At 40.2% G+C, this 23,652-nt stretch overlaps 1 protein-coding gene across 1 annotated transcript; it reads right to left on the reverse strand.

Annotated features, from left to right (window-relative positions):
* Window positions 1–3,177: 3,177 nt before the first annotated feature.
* SLC26A5 (solute carrier family 26 (anion exchanger), member 5) lies at window positions 3,178–23,580 on the reverse strand. The gene is made up of 18 exons (XM_010185108.1): window positions 23,367–23,580; window positions 21,923–22,062; window positions 18,585–18,695; window positions 17,876–18,057; window positions 17,251–17,415; window positions 15,075–15,227; window positions 13,774–13,856; window positions 13,532–13,679; window positions 11,598–11,711; window positions 11,213–11,290; window positions 9,667–9,762; window positions 8,796–8,902; window positions 7,826–7,895; window positions 6,297–6,389; window positions 5,393–5,515; window positions 4,458–4,670; window positions 4,149–4,203; window positions 3,178–3,512 (listed from the first exon to the last, which is right to left on the reverse strand). Exons 1-18 carry the CDS (start codon window positions 23,519–23,521, stop codon window positions 3,370–3,372), a joined length of 2,229 nt encoding a protein of 742 aa, XP_010183410.1. The 5' UTR covers window positions 23,522–23,580; the 3' UTR covers window positions 3,178–3,369.
* Between the last annotated feature and the right edge of the window lie 72 nt (window positions 23,581–23,652).

The raw sequence follows: 23,652 nt of genomic DNA on the forward strand, positions 1-23,652 counted from the left end.
GAGGTCAAAGTTTGCCCTCCTGAAGTCCAGTACCATCATAACTGCTTGTTTGTTTTTTTTTCCTTCGGTGGGTTTTTTTCATTCCTTTTGTTGAGATTTTTTTGGGTTGGTTTTTTTATGAAATAGTAAGTGTTGAGTCAAGAGGGAGAAAAGCTTAACTTCATAGTGCTAGGGAAAGGAAGAGTCCTTTTTCCTGTTCCTGCTCTAAAAGAGGTTAGCGTTTGCCATCAGTGCAAGTCCACTAGTGAGCACTGTGGTACAGCACATCTTGTCTAGGACACCACTACACACAGAGGATGACTGATGGGGCCCTGGTGCTCTGGTTGTTGGCAGCATTAGAAGGTTGATCTTCATTCATCTAAGATACTCCTACAAAGTTGCAGCGTTTGGTCAATGAAGCCTTTACCTTTTTTCAAGTGTTGCGTTTAAGTTGTTCGGGGGGGGTGGGTGGGGACAGCTTAAAGAAATACCTGGGGGAAAAATGTGCTTTTGGGAACTGCTTTGTCTTGTAAGAGAAGTTTTATTTGGTCTCATTTTGATACAACTGACATCAATGTGTCAAGCTCACGTTTTGAAGCCACTTTGAAAGAGGAAGCGTGTACAAGAAGGAAAGTGCAGACGCAGTACAGGGACTTTGTTAGGATCTTGGTCAGTGTTTTGATCAGTGAGCTTGGACAATTGGGTGTTTTAATTGGGATTTTTTTTTGCTTGTACCTGCTTGAAAAACTGATCTCAACGGTTATTTTTGGTAAGAACATTTTGGGGAGGGATGCAAGTTTATTGGTGGGACAATTTTTGTTACTTTTGAGCCCAAGAGAGAAACAGCACTGACAGAATAAGTCTGTTTACCAAGAGCAGCACTTGAATTTAAGCGTACCTTTTAATTAAGGATAAGCAAAGTATGTAAAAATAATTTGGATCTTACCAGGTACCCTGAGTTATCTTTACTGTTTTTGAAAAAAAAAAAAAAAAGGAGAAGGAAATAAATATTATCCTGATTATTAAGTGGTATCTCTACATCAAACCAGACCTAGGCCATCCAGCGATGTTTGCTGTGGCAGGGCTTCAGCAGCGAGTGTGCAAAGGCAGAGCTCTGTCAGTGCAGACAGACTGGAAAGGAAAGAGATGAGCCCTGTTAGGAGTTCGAAGGACCTGGGTTTGTTTAATCTTGCACTGACAAGCCTAAGGTAGGATTTACGTGTAGCAGTCTAATCACTATAGGGAAGGGGAAGTCAGTTTACTGTTCAATAGATGGCTAAGGGTAAGTAGCGCTTCAGCCGGTGGCAGCAAAGCACAGGGAGAGACTCAAACTGCCCGGTTTTGTTTCACTGGTACCTAGGAGCAGGCTGCACATTGCTCTACTGCACAGGCTGGGATCCAGGACTTCCTTGGGCAAAGGTTTTCATTCCAGCATTGCAGCAGCTCCCAGGAAGCGCAGCAGTTGCTGCAGGCTGGGAAATGCAGCGTTAACTGCAGCACTGTGAGGTCTGGCATGGAGAGAGCTTCTGCTGAGGGGGAGCCAGGAGGCTGAGGAGCAGGAACCTGAGCAGCAGAGAGGACCAGAGTGGAGGTGGTAACGCTTCCCAGCCCACCCCGTAGCAACAGATGTCTGCATGCGGGGAGCTTGGCTTGTCCCACACACCATCTCACCAAGACAAAGTGGCAAATTTGGACAAGTCATAATCATCACTTTATTTTAGAAGTTGACAGTACTTTGGTGTGAACTGAACAGACTACAGAGTTAAAAACTGAAGCTGCGACAAGCTCAAAGTAGAAAAATATACTGTATGTAGATACAAAGGCTTGTTAAACTAATCAACGGTATAAAATGTACCAAAAGTTGTTTAAATAAACACGCACAATGCGTTAACATGCATTCAATTCATCCTTTGAACTCCAGCTAAGCAGCAATTTCTGATGCAGAAAGCTTCCTATCCCTATTGGCAGGGGAGTCTGCAGAAAGAAAACATCTTCCCCCCCCTGCCCACGGTTCTTGGGAAACTTGGTTTACCTGAAGCAAGCCCTAATGGCAACAGAGTTGAAGCAAAATAAAAGTATTAAGTTCTGCATTCAGAAGAGAAGTTGTGCATAAGGGAATTCAGATGACAAGCCCTTTGATTTGAGGGTACAAGATGAAATGTCACTGAGCTTCCCCTGCCCCTGTGCTGTCAAAATAACCTGCAGAGAAACACTTTTAGGTTCCCACTTCTGCTCAGATGCAGTGAATGTTGTTAGGGAACGACAGGCACTGAAGAGGATTTATTTTGTCTGAATTACATTTCCGTGTTTCTGTCTCACACCTGAAGTTAAGCAGTACCACAGCGGCCAGGTTGTAAAGACAACAGGAAAAACCCCCCAGTACTGTTCTGGTTTGGTTTTTAAACCCAAACACGTCACACTTTAGAATTCTGTCAACACCTCTTTCTCAAAACACTTAAAAGCTGAGGCAGAAGCAGCACTGCTGGGAGGAAGAGATCTCGGGCAACAGAAAAGAACTTTTTATTTTTTTGACCACTGAGACAAGTTCTTAAGTCTATGTTTTTACTCCATCTTAAAGGACTGCATACAGGGCATCTGTTCTTAATTTTAATAGGTTTCTCTCCTGTCTTAAACCAGTTGTGTGTTGAAACCTTGAAGCGAAACTGATTTTAGCTTAAAATCAACTGTATTCTTTTCTGGAAAGCGTAACTGGGTTTTGGCAATGAAAGTACCATATTGACAATGTAAAAATTAAACTATGAGTTTCTAATTACAAGTTCACCAATTTGAAGAGTGGAAATGTTAAGGCAACAAAGAGTTGGGTATAGCTGAGAGAGGTTAGATACTTTAAAAGAACCAAACCGTACCATTCAGGTTTAAAAAGAGTCACAACTAAATGGCACCAGTGTGAATGCATTAATGCAGCTGGCAGATTATTATCGCTTATCCAAATCTGTTGTTTGCAGATGTTGACATCAGGCTTTAAAAGTCATCTAAGAAAGTTCTTTAAAGACACTGGTACAGTGCATTAGAGTTGCAGGACAGTTATTTCCTGCAAGATCCCACCTTGTAGTGAGTTAAAGTGCCCATTTTTTCAGCAGAAATAGGAATGTCACCCTGTCTATCAGATTCCGATTGCAGCAAAATACACTGAATTTTCTTCTCTTGCATACATTTGTGCTTGTACGTTGTTGGAAAGCTATACCCTGATTGAAGGAAAAAATTCAAGAGCATGAAGGCTTCAAATTCCATAACCACTCTTCCTACAGAAAATATACACCACCTGTAGACACAAACAGCCTTAGGCTCTCTTTGAACTGTGCAAATTAAACATTCGAAAAGGGTCTCCATCAGCATCAATCTGGCTTCCATCCCGCTCGACGCCACTCTTCAGAGGTCCAAGTCAATCTGTGAAGCAGACCTGCCCCTCACTTGGCAAGCGAGGACAGCATCATGGACACTGTGAAACAGCAGCGCTCTCGTCACAGCGCTATCAAAAAACTTCAGTCTTGTCAGCTCATTCACAACAGGGCCTACCAAAGAAAAACCAAACGTGGCATCAGTGCATAAACCAAATTACAACGATGGAGGACAGCGCTCTCTCAGGAAGATGATGACAACTTGTTCTCTTGCTATTACTTAAAACATTTAAAATAGCCAGGTGGATCACACACTACTTCTACTAAAATGGGCAATTCTCTTATCCAGACATACACAGAGACCAATTCTTGGCAGTAGATGCTAAAATTCCGAATATCAGAAACTTGGAACATTGCAGGCTTTTCTCCTTATTACATTATTACAACAATGTCAAGATACAAAGGTTGATGTGGCATTTACAATTTGCTAGTTGGAATAAATGGGAGCAGGATCCTCACAGACTCATTACACCAGTGCTCTGCTTTCACTAAAGTGAAGGCTCCAATGCATATGGGTTTGCTTTTCCTCAAATCTAATTTCAATCCAATTTTATGTGAACTAAGTGCTGATCACAGAATCACAGAATGTTAGGAGTTGGAAGGGACCTCTAAAGATCATCCAGTCCAACCCCCCTGCCAGAGCAGGATCACCTAGATACTGATACCACTGAGGCAACCTGGCAGCAGAAAATCTGAGGTCAGAGGCTCCCATAAAGCTCACACACAGGTACACACAGAATCTCAACTCACCACTACAGCTGGCAATGCAGACACAGACACCAACTTCTTTGTATTCTTTTATAATCTGCAAGAGAGTTAAACCGAAGTTACGTGCAGATACAGCACCGTACACATTGCAGTTCTGGAAGATGCAAGCCAGTTACTGTGAAACTTGCACTATCCACATGCCCCAGTATTCAGCTAAAACTTACAGAGCTACAGAATTAACACTGATTAGGTGAGATACTGGATTGTATTTGAGTTGGCCTTTCTGTCTCATGCTGAGCAGTTCCCCAAATTTTCCATGTGCTTTTTATTTTGAGAAAAAGCCCTACTTACCGATTTCAGTGTTTTTGCTCCAACTGAATCCACGAAGTTTACTGGGGTAAAATCCAGAATTAAAGAGTGGATGTTTGTTTTGGGCTCCACAAAGTGTTTGCCCTCCTCAGGAGACATGTCTTGTGCACTAGCATCTGCAGATGCAAATTTTCCATTTACAGGTAACTCATCATTTGCTATCTCATGTTTTACACTTGCTTCCACGTCGTTAGTCTAGGAGAGAAGATAAATAAAGCTTAATGACAGCCAATGCTTCTTCAGCATAGATTCCCTTCCTTGCCATACTCATCTGCTCTTTCAGCCTTTTAAAGGTGTGTAGCTCCTAACCGTTACAGAAACTGGCTTTACATGCACACATACTTCCCTATCTTACATATATCAAGGTTTATTTTCTTATGCCCAGCCTTTCCACAGTCACATGCAAGCAGCTTAAAGCTGTTATCTCAGGAATGAATTACCCATTTCCTTCAAACACTGACACCTGCTCATGTTTTTACTCCATTTCCTTGCCTTATCCCTATATATTTAAAGGAGGCATTTGGTTGGTTTCCCTTGGTAAAAAGCAAACACCAGCTCCCACCATGGGGGTGATTTGAACATGCACAAAAGCACACCCATGTTTCAAACAACCCTTCCCAATGTACCTGCCTCACTGAACCATGCCAGGATCAGCAGCAAGGATGGCACATTTTCATTACAGGGGCTGCTAATCTGAATTATATCCTATTTCTGCAATATTATTCCAAGTGTCTGGGGAGGGGCAGAGGTAGAGTCCCTCCACTTTCTGCTGCTGCTTCCATCAGTAGCCTGTCCACGCTGCACAGTGCTTGCTCCCTAAGCCTTCCTACCTGAGCAGCACTCTGTACCCTGTATAAACAAGAATGTTAACACTGGAAAGCAGCATGTTAGCTGATAAAGCAGAGGTAAACATTTACCAAAGAACTCACTAGTTTCAATACAGCTTTCTTTCTGAGTTCATTTGCCTTCTTTATTTCCCTGGCGTGCCTCTTCTGGGCTTTTCTCCTTGCTGTTAATATCTCACAAGGGTCCACTCCAGTCTGTCATGAAAAGAAAGCATGATCAGAGCAGACTCAGCTTCTCAGGACAAAACTGTAGTATCAATTAGCACTGAATTCATCACTGTCACAAATTTAAAACACACGCCTGCATTATTCAGCTTCCCTTGGTGGGGTGAGAACAGTAAGAAGGAATAATCTTGGCAAGCACTGTGTTAACAAGATGAGGAAGAGATGCATCACATTCTTTTCTTGAAATCAGAGTGTGCCATGTTCCAACTGAATGCTGATTCGAGTGCAGAGAGCCAAGGGGAGAGAAGTGCATTTGGACATGAATCGCCAATACCTCTTGTTCTGTGAAGGTAAGTACCACCCACCTGTTTTGTGCAAGGCTCATCATGGGAGCTACAGAAAAACATTTCAGAAGTTAGTAAGGGTACATTTGCTACTGAGTCAGGCAGTTCTGCTATTAGCTAGTTCTGTTATTGCCATTCCCACCCAGGCACAGGTTGGGCAGGAGGTGGGCATATTCTGTACGCTGGTAATTTGCTGCTTATGAGAGGTGTTAAATGCCCACACTGGTCTTACACTCCAGTGAAGTTTGTCACCCAAGAATAAAGCTTTTGCTCCCAGACATTTTGTTTTCAGTTCAGCAACTACTTCCTTCTGTTAAAAAAACACCCACGTGACCAGTTTGTGCTCTGCAACCTGTGCTCTGCAGACTTTCCATTCACACCACACTGAAGGTGCTGAAAGATGAGCACGTTTCAGAAGCCAGTTTGAATTTTCAAGGCACAAACATTAAGTAATTTGCTTTACTCACCTTTTTCTTCAGTGCACTTGCATATGACTCACTATTGGCAAAATAAAGTGATGTATTGGCTTGAAATATTTTTATTCCAGGATGCTCTTTAACCTAAGGAAAAGAACATTGCATGTGCGCAGTTAAGTATTGCCTGCGCTACAAGAAAAGCACCTGTGTGACCACAGGCCACGTGAACATGCAGGCCAACAGCCAGCCCTGAATGGCTGTCAGCGTGGCAGACACAGAAGGTCAGCACTGCTGTGAGCAAAGCCAAGCAGAAGATCAGGACCTCCACCTTTCCCAGTGTAATACTGCACACAGCCAATGCCATGTAACATTTCTCCTTCTCTATAACAATTAAATGTACAGCCATAAAAAGGAATTAAATATTTCTAGTTCTCTGATGCTGCTATCTGCAACACATTACCACGAGAAAAGCATGCAGACCTAGGAATGCTTCCTTTTAGCCTCCCTTTCTATAGGTATAATGCCTTCTTTCTTTCTCTCTCTCTCTCTCTCTCTTCCCCTTTCTTGTCTCCTCAGGTACCAAAAAAAGAGCCTTTAAAACCTTTGGTGTTAAACAGGGCTCTAGACAAGTTCCAATATCACTTCTTCCCTCTACTTTAAATGAAGTCATGTCTAAACAGGCTGCACTCTGACATTTTACATGCAAATGACCTGGCCAGCAGCAGTGATCCAGCCTGCCATATGCTGCCAACCTTATCTTTATAGAGAAGGAGGAAATACTAACTGCAGTCAGCATAACAGAAATGGAGCCTCCTCTTTGCATACAGTTATAAACATGCCCACATATATTTTTGCTTTGTATCATAACCAAAGCACAACTGCTGGTGAGAGGATGTTTTCATTCAGCATCATCTTTGCAGAGGTGTTTACAGACTGGTTCCTTAGTAAAGGGGATGCAGCCTTCATAGCAGCATCTATCTCTGAGAACATGGCAGAGAGCACAGAAATTGTAGTTGCCGTTTATGAATAAATACAGCACATTTCTATCCGTTATACTGACAAAATGTACTGCTTTCACCAACTTCTGGTTGAACAAACTGCTTCTTATAAATGCTATAAGAAGCTAAGTGCATGGCAAGCAACTGTGCCATTAACCATGTATATTTAGTGAGCGGGGTGTGAGTGGAGGCAGGGAGATGCTGTTTTGAACAGTTTGTGCGTTGTGAAATCCTTGGTTCCAGTGAAATCCTTGTTTCCATTGATGTCACGCAATATTGCCACACAAGTAAAGAAGGTGGCCTTGAATGCACTTGTGTATATAGCAGGTTTAGCAGTGGTATTCCTTTAAGGCTTATTTTGTACAAGCTAGTACAGTGGAATATAAAGGTCACTTTCAATCACTTCCTGGTCGAACGTACGTGCAGTACAGAAAGCTAGCATTTTGAACAAAAGAGCTTTTACTACTAGAATAAAATTTATTTTCTTTCTTTTCAACACAGGTGAGTGCCAGGCAGGCGCCACTATACGTGCAGTGCAGCAGGGCTAAGCAGCAAATGCAGTGCAGAAGAACACACTCCTACCTCTTCGTACTCTTCCACGTCACAGTAGATGTCAGTGTCAGGAATCTGACCAAGGATTCGGTACTGAGGGCTAGAGAGAAATGGAAGCAAATGTTGTAGTATTATCACTTACAAAGTGGAAAAGTGAGTGTTCAGTACAGATTGAAACATTTAAAATTGTCATTCTGCAGTGCCTGTCTGGTACAGGCTTATCTAAATGTGGGCAAATGCAATGGGCAGTTTATGGCAGGAACACAATAAAGGGGCCTTTTGGTGACCAGACAATTTTGCTCCTGTCAGTGCAAAACCAACTTCTATTTATGCATAGCAGAAATCTCAGAATTTGGTTTCATTCCAATGCAGACCAAAGCCAAGACTTCTATACATTTTCCACCTGGATATCCCAGACCTTGAGCTTAGAAGCCTCCCATGACAGTTCTATCCACACAAGCAAGAAATCATTTCACTGTAGACCTGGAAAGGTCCACAACAAAAGCTCTGTCACTTTGAATGGGGAAAGAGAAGTGATTTGAAAAACCAGAAGGGCAGGCACAATTTTTTTATGAATTAGAACTTTATTATAAAATACCTAAAAATTCATCTAGTGATAACGTAACATGACTTCTGCTTGATTGTCATAATTAGGGCACACAAAATGTAATCATTTACTGAAACTAGCATCAAGCAGATTTGAAGTTCTAAACTCTAGGCATTAAGAAAAGTAAACAAGAAGATTAACCAACATAAAAATCGAAAATCCTCTGTTCATTATTGAAATTGCAAGTTCATGCCCCCTAGAAATTCTGTTCTCAGAAAGTAAAATATGAACCCTGAATCAGAGCCACAGGGCATGACCTACATTATGAGGCAGATTCTACACTGCATGAAGTTGAAGAGGGTGGAAAGGTCTTCTGCTTATTTGCACCCCTTAAACAAACAAAACCATATAGAAGATCAGCAAACACTAATTTTGATAAAGAAGAAATCTGACCTTTGTGTTCTGTAAATAACGGTTATCATTGCAAATGCTACTGCAGTAAGCAAACCATAGTCTAGTCCCAGGAAAAGAGAAGCCACAAAAGCTACCATCCAGATGGTCTAAAACAAAGAAAAGCCTGAATTATTATGCATCCTTTTCTGTTAACAGTAAAAACAATAGCATAATTCAACCTAAAAACCTATGTATCACTTCTGTTCAGGAATAAGATATAATATAATCCATCATGATAGCAGACTGTAATTGCCTTAACCTTTCAGAAGGACAAAGCGCACTAACGTAACATCAGACAAACCGTCACGTGTTAATTAATGCCTTAAGTCCTATTCTCCAAGGAACCCTCTGTTACCATCAGACCCCAGATACCTTAGGATAAAAAAAATAAATAAAAAAATTCAAGGTCTGCAAGTACTTCTCACTTCCATCAGCCAGTTAATCCAGGAGAAAAATGCCACCAAAATGTTCCTTCTGATACACTCTTAGTTCTGACCCACTCCAGCCCGGTTTTTGGTTTAAAGGATGGCAAATACCTTCAAGTAGTTCTCTCTCTTTCTAATTCTTCTCAGTCATTCCCACAGCCTTCAGTGCAGTTCCTATAGCAACACTGCAAAAGCTTTGCTTTTACTGCAATCAAACTACTTCTAACCCGAGTTAAAGGTTGCTGAACAACAACAAAAACGTTCTTGTCTGCAACAGATCACTCTCCTACGGTACTCATGGATACAGCTCCGTGTCTTACATTCATCTGCAATGCAACACCAATCTGTAAGTTCTTGATAAGTTTCTACCCTGTTTTGGGGGTTAGGAAGAAGAGGAACAACAAATTTAATACAGTAAAATAGGCACTGAGCTATGCATTACTCACCAGTTCAATCTTACTGGTTCTCCAGAAGTGTGCGACATCTCCAAACTGTTTAAACATCCCTTTCAGGTTCACCATGACAATTGCTGCTAGCACTGTCTAAGAACATTACACAAATGCAATTTTCAGAAGCAAAATAAACCAAATGCCAAATAAGAACTTCAAAGCATCACACATAACTGTATTTCTGTGCTCTGTACTACTGTTTAAGCTTACTGAACAGATGCCCCATTAAAAAAAAACAATTTTTCAAGTTGTTCGGTAGAGATACGCTCTTACTGCAGCTGCAGAAATGACAAACCAGTCAGTACAGTTTGATTTACTCTTTCCTGGTAAAAGAAATCACATATTCCTGAGCTCCTTGCTGCTGCAATTATAGTGCCTGCAGTGCCTGAAGCAGCTAAACTGTAATTTCAAGTTTCTCTACAATATACTACAACTATTCCCACAACAGACATATAGGTCTAACCCAAGGTACATATCCTGTAAAAAGAAAGGGGAATTGCATCTCATCCTATGCATGTCACCAGAAACACTTTTTTTTTAAAAGTCAGAATATATTTATTCACATAAATGTTTTTATACAAATAAGTAAAACTGCAGCAAAACCAACTCATTACACTGAGCCATCACCCTGCCCCACTCCTTTGCTGGCTGAGCTATTACTTTCTTTTAACTTTTTAACCTCTTCCCAGAATTCCTGTGCTGCAATCACATGCAGCCAGCAGGAGTAGGGATGCAATTGTCCTCCAGTTCTCAGCATTGGTGAGGCCACACCTCAAATACTGTGCTTGGTTTTGGGCCCTTCACTTCAAGAAAGACGTTGAGGGGCTGAAGTGTGTCCAGAGAAGGGCAATGAAACTGCTGAAGGGTCTGGAGCACAAGTCTTATGAGGAGCAGCTACGGGAACTGGGTTTGTTTAGCCTGGAGGAGACTGAGGGGAGACCTTATTGCTCTCTACAACTACCTGAAAGGAGGTTGTACAGGGGTGGGTGTTGGTCTCTTTTCCCAAGTAAGAAGTGATAGAATGAGAGTAAATGACCTCAAGTTGTGCCAGGGGAGGTTTAGATTGGATATTAGGAAAAATATTTTCACCGAAAGTGATGTCAAGCACTGGAACAGGCTGCCCAGGTAAGTGGTTGAGCCACCATCCCAGGAGATATTTAAAACATGAGCAGATGTGGCATCTAGATGCATGGTTTAGTGATAGACTTGGCAGTGTTAGGTTTACTGTTGGACTTGATGATCTTAAAGGTCTTTTCCACCCTAAATGATTCTAAAGGGTAGTTGTTCGAAGGTATCGTTTTTATGTTGTAAAGAGAGTCCAGAATGTCCAATATTAAAAACAACAACAAAAAGTATTCTGAATCCTTCAAAATGTTCGTCATTTCTAGTCTAACTGACAGCAAAAATATATACAGAATTTAAAGGTTTCTGGATCAAGGCCTAACTATTTGCTTACTAATCGTCCCACAAACTCTATTTTAAGCAATACCCACTGGCCTCTGTTCACTGACAAGGCAATGCCCAAAAGGCAGAACTCCCTTACCTGGGGAAGTGGTTCAAAGAGGTATCCAACAGCCACAATTACCAACAGTACGATAATTGAAGAGAGAGTACCTGCAATCTGAACAAAAGCAGCCAGAAATGATTTAGATGCGCCCACAAAGGGCAGTATTTCTGAGTAGCTAACCCCCTTCATGCTTTCTCCAAGGCTGGTTGTTCAAGACACTTTTGATCCCTCCTACTTAGTTCATCCATTTTGGCTGTCGTGCAGCTTTCTGTCCTGGCCCAATCTGGATTTGAAACATGGGAAACTTTGGGTATTCCTTCTGCCCAGGCATAGAAATCTGGCAGTCTAGTGAAGCTTCAGAGTTTAGCTTTGGAGCCCCAAAAATCAAACTTTGTTTAGCCCAAAATTTAGGTTTACATACCTGAGTTTTCCCACCAGTGCTTTCCTGAACAAGACTCCGAGACATTGAGCAAGTGACTGAAAAGCTTTGGAAAAATGACCCCACAGAGTTGCATATTCCCAAGGCAATAAGTTCCTGTGTTAAACAACAGAGAAAAACAAAAGGCAGTTATACCTAGCAGCTGTACAAAGCTGGAGCTATCCATACACATTAATAACCGCATCTGATTTACCGTGCTTTCTAGCAATGTCACATGAACAAGCTGATGCATGTTAAATCATCACTGCCAATGATCTGGATGAGGGGATCAAGTGCACTCTCAGTAAGTTTGCAGATGACACCAAGTTGGGCAGGAGTGTTGATCTGCTTGAGTGTAGAAAAGCTCTACAAAGGGATCTGCACAGGCTGGATTGATGGGCTGAGGTCAACTGTATGAGGTTTAACAAGGCCAAGTGCCAGGTCCTGCATGTGTCCTGTCACAACAACCCCATGCAGTGCTACAGCCTTGGGGAAAAGTGGCTGGAAAGCTGCCTGTTGGAAAAGGACTTGAGGGTGTTGGTTGACAGCATGACCCAGCAGTGTGCCCAGGTGGCCAAGAAAGCCAATGGCAAATGATTCTGTGAGTCTATGATCTGTTAAATAATGTATAATAAAGTGATGGAGATATTTCCTATCCTTAAATGTTACAGTAATGAGTCAGACTGAAAACTAAAGCCAATGACAGCATGAGTGAGATCAGTTTTCCATCTATCTCAGTAGTGTTTCTGATGCCTAAGAAAGTATATACTTGTAATGAAGCCTCCCCAAATTACTCTGCATTCCGCTATTTGTAACTGAGGTGATTTAAGTTACATCTTTTCAATAGTTACAAAGAGAAAAACCTCATTGACATTTTTAAATCCTTTTAATTTTTATTTTTAAAAATTCTTTCAAGCAGTCAGCATGCACTGCATCTTTTGACAAGGAGTTCTGTATTTTTAACATCCAGGTGCAGTAGCATCTGGCACCTCCTGAGAAAAAGATCTAGATGCTTAACCCAGGTCAGTGATGATTACATTTAATGTAAATAGAGTTGATTCCATTAATGCAGCTACAGATTTGTCCTCTTCTTTCTTTGGGTAACAGAGGACAATGACATGACAGATGAGATTCATCTGACCAGGTGTAGAACTCTGTAGGTAAAAGTAATTTAAAATCTATTTACTCTCAGAAGAATACAACAATTTTGAGAAGGGGGAAGAGCTGATCTGTGCTGTGTCAGATGCTTGCTCTAGGAAATGCGTTACAGCATAGGAACTCTGTCTCTCTTAACACCACAATGATATTAACCAATAATCCAATTGCAATATTGATTGTAAATTGCACAGGAAGGATGGAGTAGGTGAGGATGACATTGTTTTACTTTTAGAGAGTCTCTAACCACAGCCTTTATCACTTAAATGATGATCAGAATGCTAAGGATGGACAGGGCCAATTACTGCCCCAGAAAGTGATGGCCAGCCTATTTGCAATGGGAGGGAATAAAAAAGAAACTATAAAACATAATTGGATTTTCTAAATCTTAGATAATAGTTCTTTGACACATAAGGCACCATATTTATCACATGGAAACTCTATGCTTCACTATTACAGAAAACAGAGAAAGTAGCTGCCCATCAGGACAGCAGGCTAAGTAACATCTGTCCCAACAATTAATATTTATGCATGTGTCCAAGTCTAACAGAAGCAGGTTTCCCAAAATGATGCTAGAAGTGAAACTGGTTATTAAAACACAGCCAGAAGAAGACCTTAAAATAATTTCTGGCATATAAATGTGTAGACTGTCAAAAACCTGATCTGGTTCCACTAAGAAAGAAAAACTATTTAAATTTTTTTTTTCAATATCCCAGTCTACTTTAATGATGAAACAAAGGTGCTACTGAGAATTTTCAATGAAGTAACCCAAATACTTTTACCTGATTTCCATCAATGGTGTAACCATGTTTAAGGGCAAAAATCTTGGCCATTGATACAGCCATTGAAAATCCAACTATCGCTATTGCTACTGCATCCACAAAGAGTGCTCGGATGAGCTGAATCTCAGGAACTGCTGGTGGACGTAACCTTGGAGATGAAATAAATATTTACAAATTATTATAATAAAAGGTACATGCCATATGGAAAAGGCATAGTTTGAATAAGAATATATCATCCCTACCCTTGAGGAATATTCCCAACAATGTCGACTTTGTATGACTCACTCAGATTCATTCCAGCTGAAACTCCTGTGCCAATAATTACCTAAAAATTCACAAACACATTTGTAAACATAAGATAGAAAGAGATAAAGCCACCCGAAGAACTAATAACTGTTAGCTGATTATGAATAGAACACGCAAGGGATTACATTTATTTGTCAGTTTTCTAAAGGTTAGGGGGCAAAGAAGCAGGAAAAAAAGGAGTAAGTTCCATGACTTTCCCTCCATCATCTTCAAACTCCACTGATTTTATAAAGTTTTCTTGGAAACAGCTAAATGGAACATGCTATGGTATGATCTGAATCACTCAAATTCACTTTTAGTGTATACTGGGAAATTAAACGCAAGGACAAGCCAAGGATATCAGCAGTGCCATATTTTCATGTGTATAACCTGCATGTTATTTGTAAACAGAGTTGGTGCAGCAGCAGTGAAAGGAATAGATCTAAGATCACTTTGCTACTGCCTTGCTATCAATACTCTATTATACCACCTCTGTTGCTTTGCAACAGCATTCGTTTTCTTTGTTCCTTCTCTCTAGACTGTTATCCATACCTTCAGTTATTCCCTTTCTCAGCTCTGATTTTGTACAGGTTGTTTGAGAGCTCCAGTTATCCAAGAACTCATTTTTAAACCCAACCACTTTCAAAAGTGAAAGGTTAGCGGAGATGGGGTGTGTACTAAGATAGTCTGCTTTATCCATGTATTTTACAGTAGTCATTCAAAACAAACAATGCTGCAGTCAGTTACCAGTCTCAGAAACAGAGAAAGGAAGGTGAAGTACTAAGTCCCACTGGTTTCTGCTCTTCCTTGTACCACTGCATTTTCAAAAGCAAGCAAAAGCCCTGCAGAGCCTCTGAAACAGGCACCTCTGAACGCCTTCCTTCAGGAAGGGGTTCTGAGTTCTTGGACTCCAAGTGGGAAATGCCACTCAGAGGTATGTCTCGCAGAGACTCATTCAGGTACCAAAACTCCAAGATAGAGTGGGTTTTACAACAAATCTCTACCTGCCCATTGCCACAGGAGACTGTGGCTGTTTAACTGAGTTTTCAATTCTTCTTTGGCACTTTATGCCTAAAACTTGGGCATGCCAATCCCTAACTTTATGAGCATCCAAACTTTCAAATGGATCAAGCCTCAAATGAATGATGTTCAACAGAAGTTACTCTAAAGCTCAATAAGACTTAATAGAAAATGAGATCGTTTCTACAGCTTTAGAATAGTTATGTAAGTTAGCTATAGAATGTCACAACTTGCTTACCACAATGATCTCCATAGGAATAGGAACTGGGAGCTTCTTCTTAAACCGAAGATTTATTTCCTTGCCAATCAACAACAGAACAATGCATGTTAATCCAACAATCAATGCAGCAATATTGGTTGTCGTTATTTTTGAAAGCACATCAACTATGCTCTGTAACACAACAGAAGTATCATAATTACTCCATGAAGATCATATTTGTTCAAATGAATTTATTTTCTTAGGAAATTTGCCACAAAAAAGCAAACTGTACACTGCTGTTCAGCTGTGGCTTTATTCTGCAATTACAACCACAATGAATCAGTACCTCATCAAAATTCCCATTGTTCCCATAAAACACAGAAGTTCAGAATATCTCAGGGCAGAAGATGTACGTGCAATCATTCTCAATGTCAGACTTCCTCAAATGGGGCAAAAATTTGGAGAAAAAACTATCATGGGGGAAAAAGTCTAAACTAAACCACATCTTTCATCCTCAACATTTTCACACCTATTTCATACTGGCAGCTACCCAAAAACAGTAAGTGCAAACCCCTTCTAATACCTTCAAATATTCTTTGGCAAGTCACATCTACTTAGAGCTGCATAAACCATTCTAAAATGATAAAGCTGCTGATACAACCATTGAGGTTACCATAGCAATATGATTAAATAACAGTGATCTTGCAACACTTCTGAACCGGCCATTAGTCCAAATATCTTTTAGTTGAAAACACTATTAAAAGGGTGTTAGGAAAGAAAGCTTGCTGGAACACATAAGTTGCTAGAGGGTAGATGATTTCCCTACCAATCACTCCTTCCTCTCCTGCATCGAAAAAACCCAAATGTCTGAAGAGGTCTTTGAAAGATGTACATACCCTTCTTTAGACAGAAAGAAAATTACAGCAGCTACCAGGATATCGTACATTCAAGATGACCTTCCCTCCTGTTTGTTTGGCAGTTAGTATTTCTGGTTTTCAGATTAGTGAACTAAACAGCAAATTTAGGAATTAATCGTTAGTGCAGCCTTGTTTCCAAAAGGTTTGTTATATCTGCACAAACATTCAAGGAGGATTCCCCCAGTCTTTTCCACAGCCTCCATGTAGTCAAAATTCTGAAGCTGAGCCAACTATTGCTAAGCCAATCTGCTCAAAAGCTTGGGTTTTCACAGATATCTGAGCTCTTCTCTATTCTTCCACTCAGGACTTCTTGTCTGTAAAAATCAGAGCATTGATTTTGGGACAACAACTTTGGGCTTCCTAAACTGTTAAGCGAATCAAATTCGGATGCATTTCAACTCTGCCTATTCTTAACAGCAAGAAAAATAACGTTCACAAACTCAAAAGTTTTTGCTGCGATTTCAATTATAAATGTTATATAAAATATTTTGCTGCATTTACATTTTTTCAGACCACAACTGTCAATTTTAAATTCAAATGAACAAAAGTTTTGGGTTTTACTCAAGTCATACTAACGTGCTGTAATTTACACCGCACGGTTTTTCTTCTTTCCTCTCACATCACTGTGTGGTAGACAGAAGGTGAGTGGAAGATTAGGCTACGAGCTATGTTAAATACTGGATCCCTACATGCTCTGAACAATCAGTTTTAATGCCTAGGGTCTTTGATAAGTAGCACTGTTTTACAATGAGTGTCTATCTTTCAAAACATTTTTTTCCTCACTACTCTAAAGAACAGGTACATTCATGATGACACAGCACTTTGTGTCCAGCCACACTACAACAGTTCACAAACAGGAAATTAAGAATAATCCCATCAGTAATTGTGTAACACAGACTGGGCACAGTTCTGAGAATAACATTTGTTAGCTTTGCAGGAAATATGTCTGGTCTACAGCGAAGCATATTAACCATGGCTTCAGGTTTGTATTTTATTGGAGGATAGCTTTTTTAGTAGCATATTTTCCCATGATATACAAGACACTTGCTTCAATGAACATTATAAGTTGATAATACAAAACTACATTTAGCAGAATCCTAAAATCTGCCCACCTCAGGCAGTGCTGCACTTTAAGGTGTTGATATATAGCTGTGGCACTTAAACACCTCATACCCAGTTTTGAATACTGAAGCCTTATTTTACTTAGTGCCAAAATAAATTTAGAAAAATAGGAAAAGGCTTAAGTACTAGATCTAGACAATGCAGAATTTGCATGTTAAGTAAATGTAGTTACTCACATTTACAACTGAGAGGGGTCCACTGTATCTGCTCGTCTTAATGCCAAGGAGATACTTTAACTGAGAAGTAAAAACATGAACCGCGGCAGCAGTAGTAAATCCTCGCACCAGTGGCTCTGTAAGATAGATGGCTACAAATCCAAATCGAAGGAAACCTAAACACAACTAACAAAGAAGAGAAATATTAACCATATGACTCCCACTGTAGCCTGAACATCAGCACTATACAGCAGACAGCCCACAGGACACCTAACCTTGATGCTCAAGCCAGATCAGGCAAGCATGAACTTGGCATTGTAAAGCCACAGTTCAGTAAGCAGCCATCAATGCACAAAATCTCCCATGCCAGTGGCTGGTACAGTGTGGGATATGGGTAACATATGTGTTTGCATGCATTTATGGCATTAGATTAGAGAACATCAGGTTGAGTTTTTCAGATGAGATAGGAAGAAATGAAAGGGAGGAAGTCCCGTTTTTCCCAGGCAAGCCAAGATGCCAGACGAAGACTTGCCTCCAGTGTATCCCTCCCAGCTTGTGATACGTGGCTGCCATGAAGCAGTCTGTATTCTACGCAGTGTAGAATACAACTTTGCAACTGCCCCTACAGCAAACTGCAAGCACATACCTGGATAATTCCTGAAAGAAAGGCGAGAGTCACAGCTACCTGTACCCTCTTGACATCCCTAGCAGCATAATATTCAAGGGAATCTGTAATATTAGTAGAATTAAAGTCTACAGAAATTATTTTATCAGGCACTTCTCTCACAGCAACACCACCAACCATCATACTAATTACAGCAAAGGTGCCTGAAATAAGAGGGAGAGGAAAAGAATTGGTTAAAATCCTGGCAGGTTTTTTTAGGAGTAGTTATATGTGGAATTAAACTATAATAGAGTTTTCTACCTAAACAATGTATTTTTTTAGTCCCAAAATCTGCTTTAATACTCAGCACCATAAAAGGTCATTAGATGGTGAACATACACTTCTATGGTAAGTGAACACCTTTTTTTTTCTATCCCTGTTTCTATTATGCAAATTAAAGATTCACCCTGGCCACACAGACAGTTGACTGCAGCAATGAAATTATAGTTCAGAAGTTCACAGCACACATTGAGATCTAATCCAAGAAAATATGCTCTTTTATTCCTTCCTAAGTAGGATGGATAAATTAAGAATAAAAAATACTGCTAATGTTTGACACATTCGTGTTTCACCTACTCAAATTTGGATTTATGGAAAACAACTACACACTCTATTTCTCCAGTTTCATTTTTTTACAACTTTATTAAACACATACACACACGCAGACTTTTAGTTATCTATGCAGATATACCTATTGATATGTGCTTGGAGGTTCCAAAAAAAGTATATAGAAAGACAGGATAAAACGAAGAGTATAGGCCAAATACTGGGGGAACAGACGCCAGCATAGCATAGGCTAAACCTAGAAAACAGACACAAATATGTACATTAGGTAAACAGAAAAAAAAACACCCATCTGAAGCAAAAGGGTTGAAGCCTGCTAAAATTTAATTCACCTAATAGGAAATCTAGTGACATGTCACGGGTTTAAAGAACAGAATGTCTTGCAAGGAGTACTCTTTAATACGTATAATACTGGCGAGCAGTGTCTAGAAACCCAAGTGGTTTGAGTCAGGAAACCATAACTCTAATTGCAGGCACTGCAGGTGTGTGCATGCGTGTTTGTGTGTACATCTGTGTATCCCTGCACTCATTGTTTTGCCTTTGTGACTGGAAGCACTTTTTAATAGCCAACAAATACTTTTTGGCGCTTCTGTTTTCATCTGTTAAATAATGTAAATTAAAAACACCCCAAACCCCACAACCACTGGGACATATTTGATTTTTCTCCTCCTTTTCTCATCAGGCAAGATGTTCATGGTAATCTATGACTGATTAAATACTTCCCTCCTCTCTCCACCCTCATCCCAGAACAAGTGGAATAGCATAATGGTTTATGTTACTACAAAACAGGCTCCAAAATGCAAAATAAGCAGGGAAGCATGGCTTACAATCTGTAAGGTCACAGAGCTTATACGGTCCAAAAATGGAGTCCGTTTTGTTATTAAGCCCTGTCCAGTTTCACACAGTGGACGTGTGATCCACAGCATTCCTAATTGGTGTAGATGAGGCTGCCAAGCACAGCAATGGAGCTGTGGGGGAACAGCTCTAAGGGATAGAGGGGAGGGACATCTCCCACGGTGCTTCCCCCTGCGCAACTGAGCGTGTGCTTATCATGGGACCAGGCTCACAAGGAAACCGTAAGCACCACGTGATACGGCGTGGAACTGTCCCGAGCAGTTCCAGCAAAATCCATAGTTCTACTCAGCCAGTGTTAATGAGAATTAGACACCAGAACTGAACAAGTGGGCCTCCAGAAGAAAATGCTGTATCCTGGATTAGCTCGGTTCTCCAATTCACCTTTGCAAGTGCAGACTCATGACACCTAAGGAAGCTGTGTGTTCTTACCACACTTGGGCAGACTGGTCCAAGTTAGGACCAAAAAGCTCAACTGTCCAGTGCAAGTTACAAAAGGAAGCAATGGTTCACCTATCACGGAGAGCTAGTGATACTCAAAAACACCTCTCACTATTAATTTATTTTTAAATTGAGAGATAAAACCCAGGTTACCATGGAAGAACAAAACCAGAAAAAGGATCTTCTGTGTCATCCAAGCACTTCTGCGCAGTGCAATAGCTCACATGGCTCTTACTCATGCCCAAGCAATGTCTAAGTCTCAAGCAAGAATTCATATTCCTATCAGAACTGGACTGATGATATAATTTATTCTCTTGCAGCAATGAGCTTTTCATTAAAGACTTCTGATTAAACTTATCCCACATATATTCCCTGCCCCAGGGGCTACCTCTCATGCCAAGAGTATCAGCAAAACACCCTGTACTGTGACAGCCTGGCCTTTAATATGGTGATGAACTTAACAGTATAAGTGAACAGAGTTGAAAACCAGTGGTTTCAAAACTGGCTGGGTGGGTCTATGTGAAGTTCCTGATATGAATACCCTTTTATTCCTTTTCCTTTTCATTTGTACTGGCATTTTTAAGGACTGTCAGTGCCAAGGAAATAGAGAGATATTGACATGACAGCATTTCATGGCTTAAACGCCCTGGTCATTGTAGTCCTGCCTGGAATTATTCCTAGGCTTCTTTGAACTCCTGCTTGCTATAATTACATCTATTCCAGAAAAACAGAAGTTCAACTTTAACCTTTTTAGAAAGAGAAAAATTAGGAGCAGTTCAAGGGCAGGTCTGCAGTCACCAAAAGAATGAACAATGTTTAGTTTAAAAAAAAAGATAATTAAAACAAAATCAAGTATAAAGTTCACTGCTGACCACTTACATTTTAGTGTCCCTATCTGGTCATCACACAAACTGTGTTTCAGTATACAATCACTAATGTTTGTGTCTAGTATATGACAGATTTGCCTGACAATTAACCACATTACTTACCAGCTGAAGATAAGTTCATATTTATATTTATGTAAGAAAAAATACCCTTAATTATAAAACATTGCACAAAAACAGGAAGCTACAGAAATAAAGAAGTCAACTTCACAGACTAAGTTAGAATATTCCACTGTTTTAATGCGTTACCACCTATTAAAATCTAGGCTTCTTGAATTTATAGATTAACTCTTCATACCTGGCTCAGCTTAAAGTGGAACGAGCGAGGTGGAACTATAACACAAGGCAAAACGCAAATAAACTTATACATGCTTAATTACATTACCCTTAGCATGAGGACTCTGCACAAATTCAAGAATTCACTCTGTTCCACGACCTCTCCTGAGGAAATCTACTGGGACTGTGGCAGCTGTCATGAAGCTGCAGTGATGGCACCCCATAATGAGAGTGCTGTAAAAATGGTGTTACTTTCTAACCCCATAGCAGTTCTGAGACTGCTGATAGTCAGGTGTGAGGCTGAACAAAAGCATCCACCGGTCCAGTCACCAGGAGCTGTACAGAACAGTGAACACTGGCTTTCTCATCTTCCACAGAGCCTGCTCCTACTTCAGGGCCAGGCTCCACTTGGGGTGAAACTTCCAAGTAATTTAATAGAAATTCCAGAGATTTGCAGTCTTGTTATAGAAGATACTTTTGGTTTATTTCCACCATGTAAATCATTGCCCACTATTATGGTTCCAGGTTAAACTAGTGGCTTCCAGCATTGAGAAAAAGAGGCATTAGTCTGATTTTTTTGCATGTTCCTCTCTGCTTGAATTTAGTTCAGTTACTTTGCAACAGTTGCTCTTACATCTATTATACTGCTACCTGCTGCAGGAAATTTGCTTTAACTTTCACAACAAGAAGATCAGAAAATAATTTGGAGCATTCAGCAAAGGTTCAGACACGCACTTAAAATGTGAAAAATTCTTCTGTCATCAAGACCTGTTGGTATTGGTCAGAGAGGTAAGCTCCTTTCAGAGTTTGCCACATATCACTGAGTCACATTTTTAAGGGAATCATCACTGTGGACTGGTCTGCAGAATGCTGTACTGATCTCCACACACACACCTGAAACACACATCCTGTTCTCATGAGCACCTGTACAGCCAGCCAAGCACTAGCATAAAAGCGCACAGAGAAAAAAAGAAACAGAGAAGAGGATAAATAAATCCAGAAAGATACTCACCTTGAGGAAGCTGCATGACCCCAGTGCTTATACCTGAGATAATGTCTCCTAATAAGTATTCCTTCACTGGGTAACGGGGAAGCCATTTTAAAATTGGCAAGAAACTGTAAAGATGAGACTTGGCTTTCTTAGAAGAACAACTGAAAATATAAAGCAGAAAGAAAAAGTTAGACAGTAGCAGGGGACAAACAGGTCAACAAAAAAGTCTTTCATACCTATGCAGGGCAAGAGCTCCATTAAAGGCAGGTTCAGATCACTGATGACTAATTTCTGGACAATGCTTAAGCACAAACAACTATGACATGAGTTAATTTAACCCTTTATCACATGTTGGTTGCTGTTCACAAACATTATGGAACTGGAGAAGAGAACCACAGTTTTGTGAAACTGAAGATCAGTGGGAAGTGAAACTGTTCAAGTCCATGCCCAACCGAGCAGTCAAACTACACTTTTTGCTGAGATCATTCCTAGTAACAATCCCCTGAGGATAACTTGCTTTCTGAAAGCAGTTTTCACTCAAAGTACTTTGCAATGCTTTTTCCTATTTTGATTTACTATTTGCATGCTTTATACTTTTTATTATAACATTTTATATTACTATGCCTTTTTTCACAAACTATTATTTTACTAATGCTTGTTATGATCACTGGTACTGACAGGCTAACTTTAAGGCTATCTGAGAACATAATCCTTCTTTACTCTGAAAAAGAAAGGCACTGAAGTCAGCAACACTGATCCCTCTGTCTCTTAGCAGAGTTATTAACCTTCTGAAACCCTGACTCATGACAAATGAACAAAGCCAGGAAATAAATATCTCTATCCAGTACTGCCACGCATCACACTTTGATTGTACTGTCATAAGAAAGTTTAACCTTGGGTAAAAATGTAAGACTGGGATCTTATAAATGCTTTTCTGTGTAGGGGAACTGCAAGAGAATTGGAGATTTGCTAACATTTCTGAATTCTCATGGAACTAAACTGCAGAGTGAAGAAGCTTATTGCTACAAGTGAGAGATGAACTAGAGTCATCCACACTTCTCCATGCTTAAGCAGACTGAACCACAAGAACACACAGCTCAGGAGGATTTTGATCCACATATTGTTTTATTCAGGACAGGTAAGTTTTTTTAAGATGGAATTTGGTGCCATTACCATTAGAATGGACACTCCACTAACCAGAACAAATCTCCAAATGTCAAATCATACTTCACATTCCTATGTTGCATATTTTTCTTTTGCACTTTGATGAAGGCAATTCAACTAATTTTTCTAACATTTTACAATATAGTTATAGACGAGCACATAAAGACACATATACAGCTTCGTCACAGTCTTGCTGAATAATCAAAGTAGAGTAAGTAATTTTATCTTTTAGGTTAGATGAATCAATCAAGAATTAGAGTATTTCTCACCAATAAAATAAAGATAAGAAAAAAAACCCTACCGATAAGAATGTGCAATCTTCTGCCTTAAAGTCTTAGGTGTTTTTTCTCGTCTGTGCAGCTGCCCTTGCAAGAGCTCTTGGTTATATATTGGCCTCTCCACACAATACCTCTGTGTTTGCTCAAGAGATGCTTCATGTTCTTGAGCATGATCCATAGCTGATCTCACAGAGCAGGAGCCAAGGAAGAACAGTTCCAGTCTTCACTGAAAAACCTGGTCTCAGACAAAATAAGTTTGGTTACTTTTTTAACCTCGGATTTGGCATTTCCTTTTAAAGAATGTATTTT

This window comes from Mesitornis unicolor, unplaced genomic scaffold (assembly GCF_000695765.1).
Source record: "Mesitornis unicolor isolate BGI_N332 unplaced genomic scaffold, ASM69576v1 scaffold15525, whole genome shotgun sequence".
Lineage (NCBI taxonomy): Eukaryota > Metazoa > Chordata > Aves > Mesitornithiformes > Mesitornithidae > Mesitornis > Mesitornis unicolor.

Bases quoted from the DNA above. Each gene is read 5' to 3' on its own strand.
- SLC26A5 (XM_010185108.1), bottom strand. From the start codon at position 23,521: ATGGATCATGCTCAAGAACATGAAGCATCTCTTGAGCAAACACAGAGG. The intron at 4,671-5,392 runs GTAAATGTTTAC...CTTCTCTCCTAG, and splicing joins TGAAACTAGTGAGTTCTTTG to ACTAACGACGTGGAAGCAAG. The intron at 3,513-4,148 runs GTGAGTTGAGAT...TTTCTTTGGTAG, and splicing joins CTGCATTGCCAGCTGTAGTG to GCCCTGTTGTGAATGAGCTG.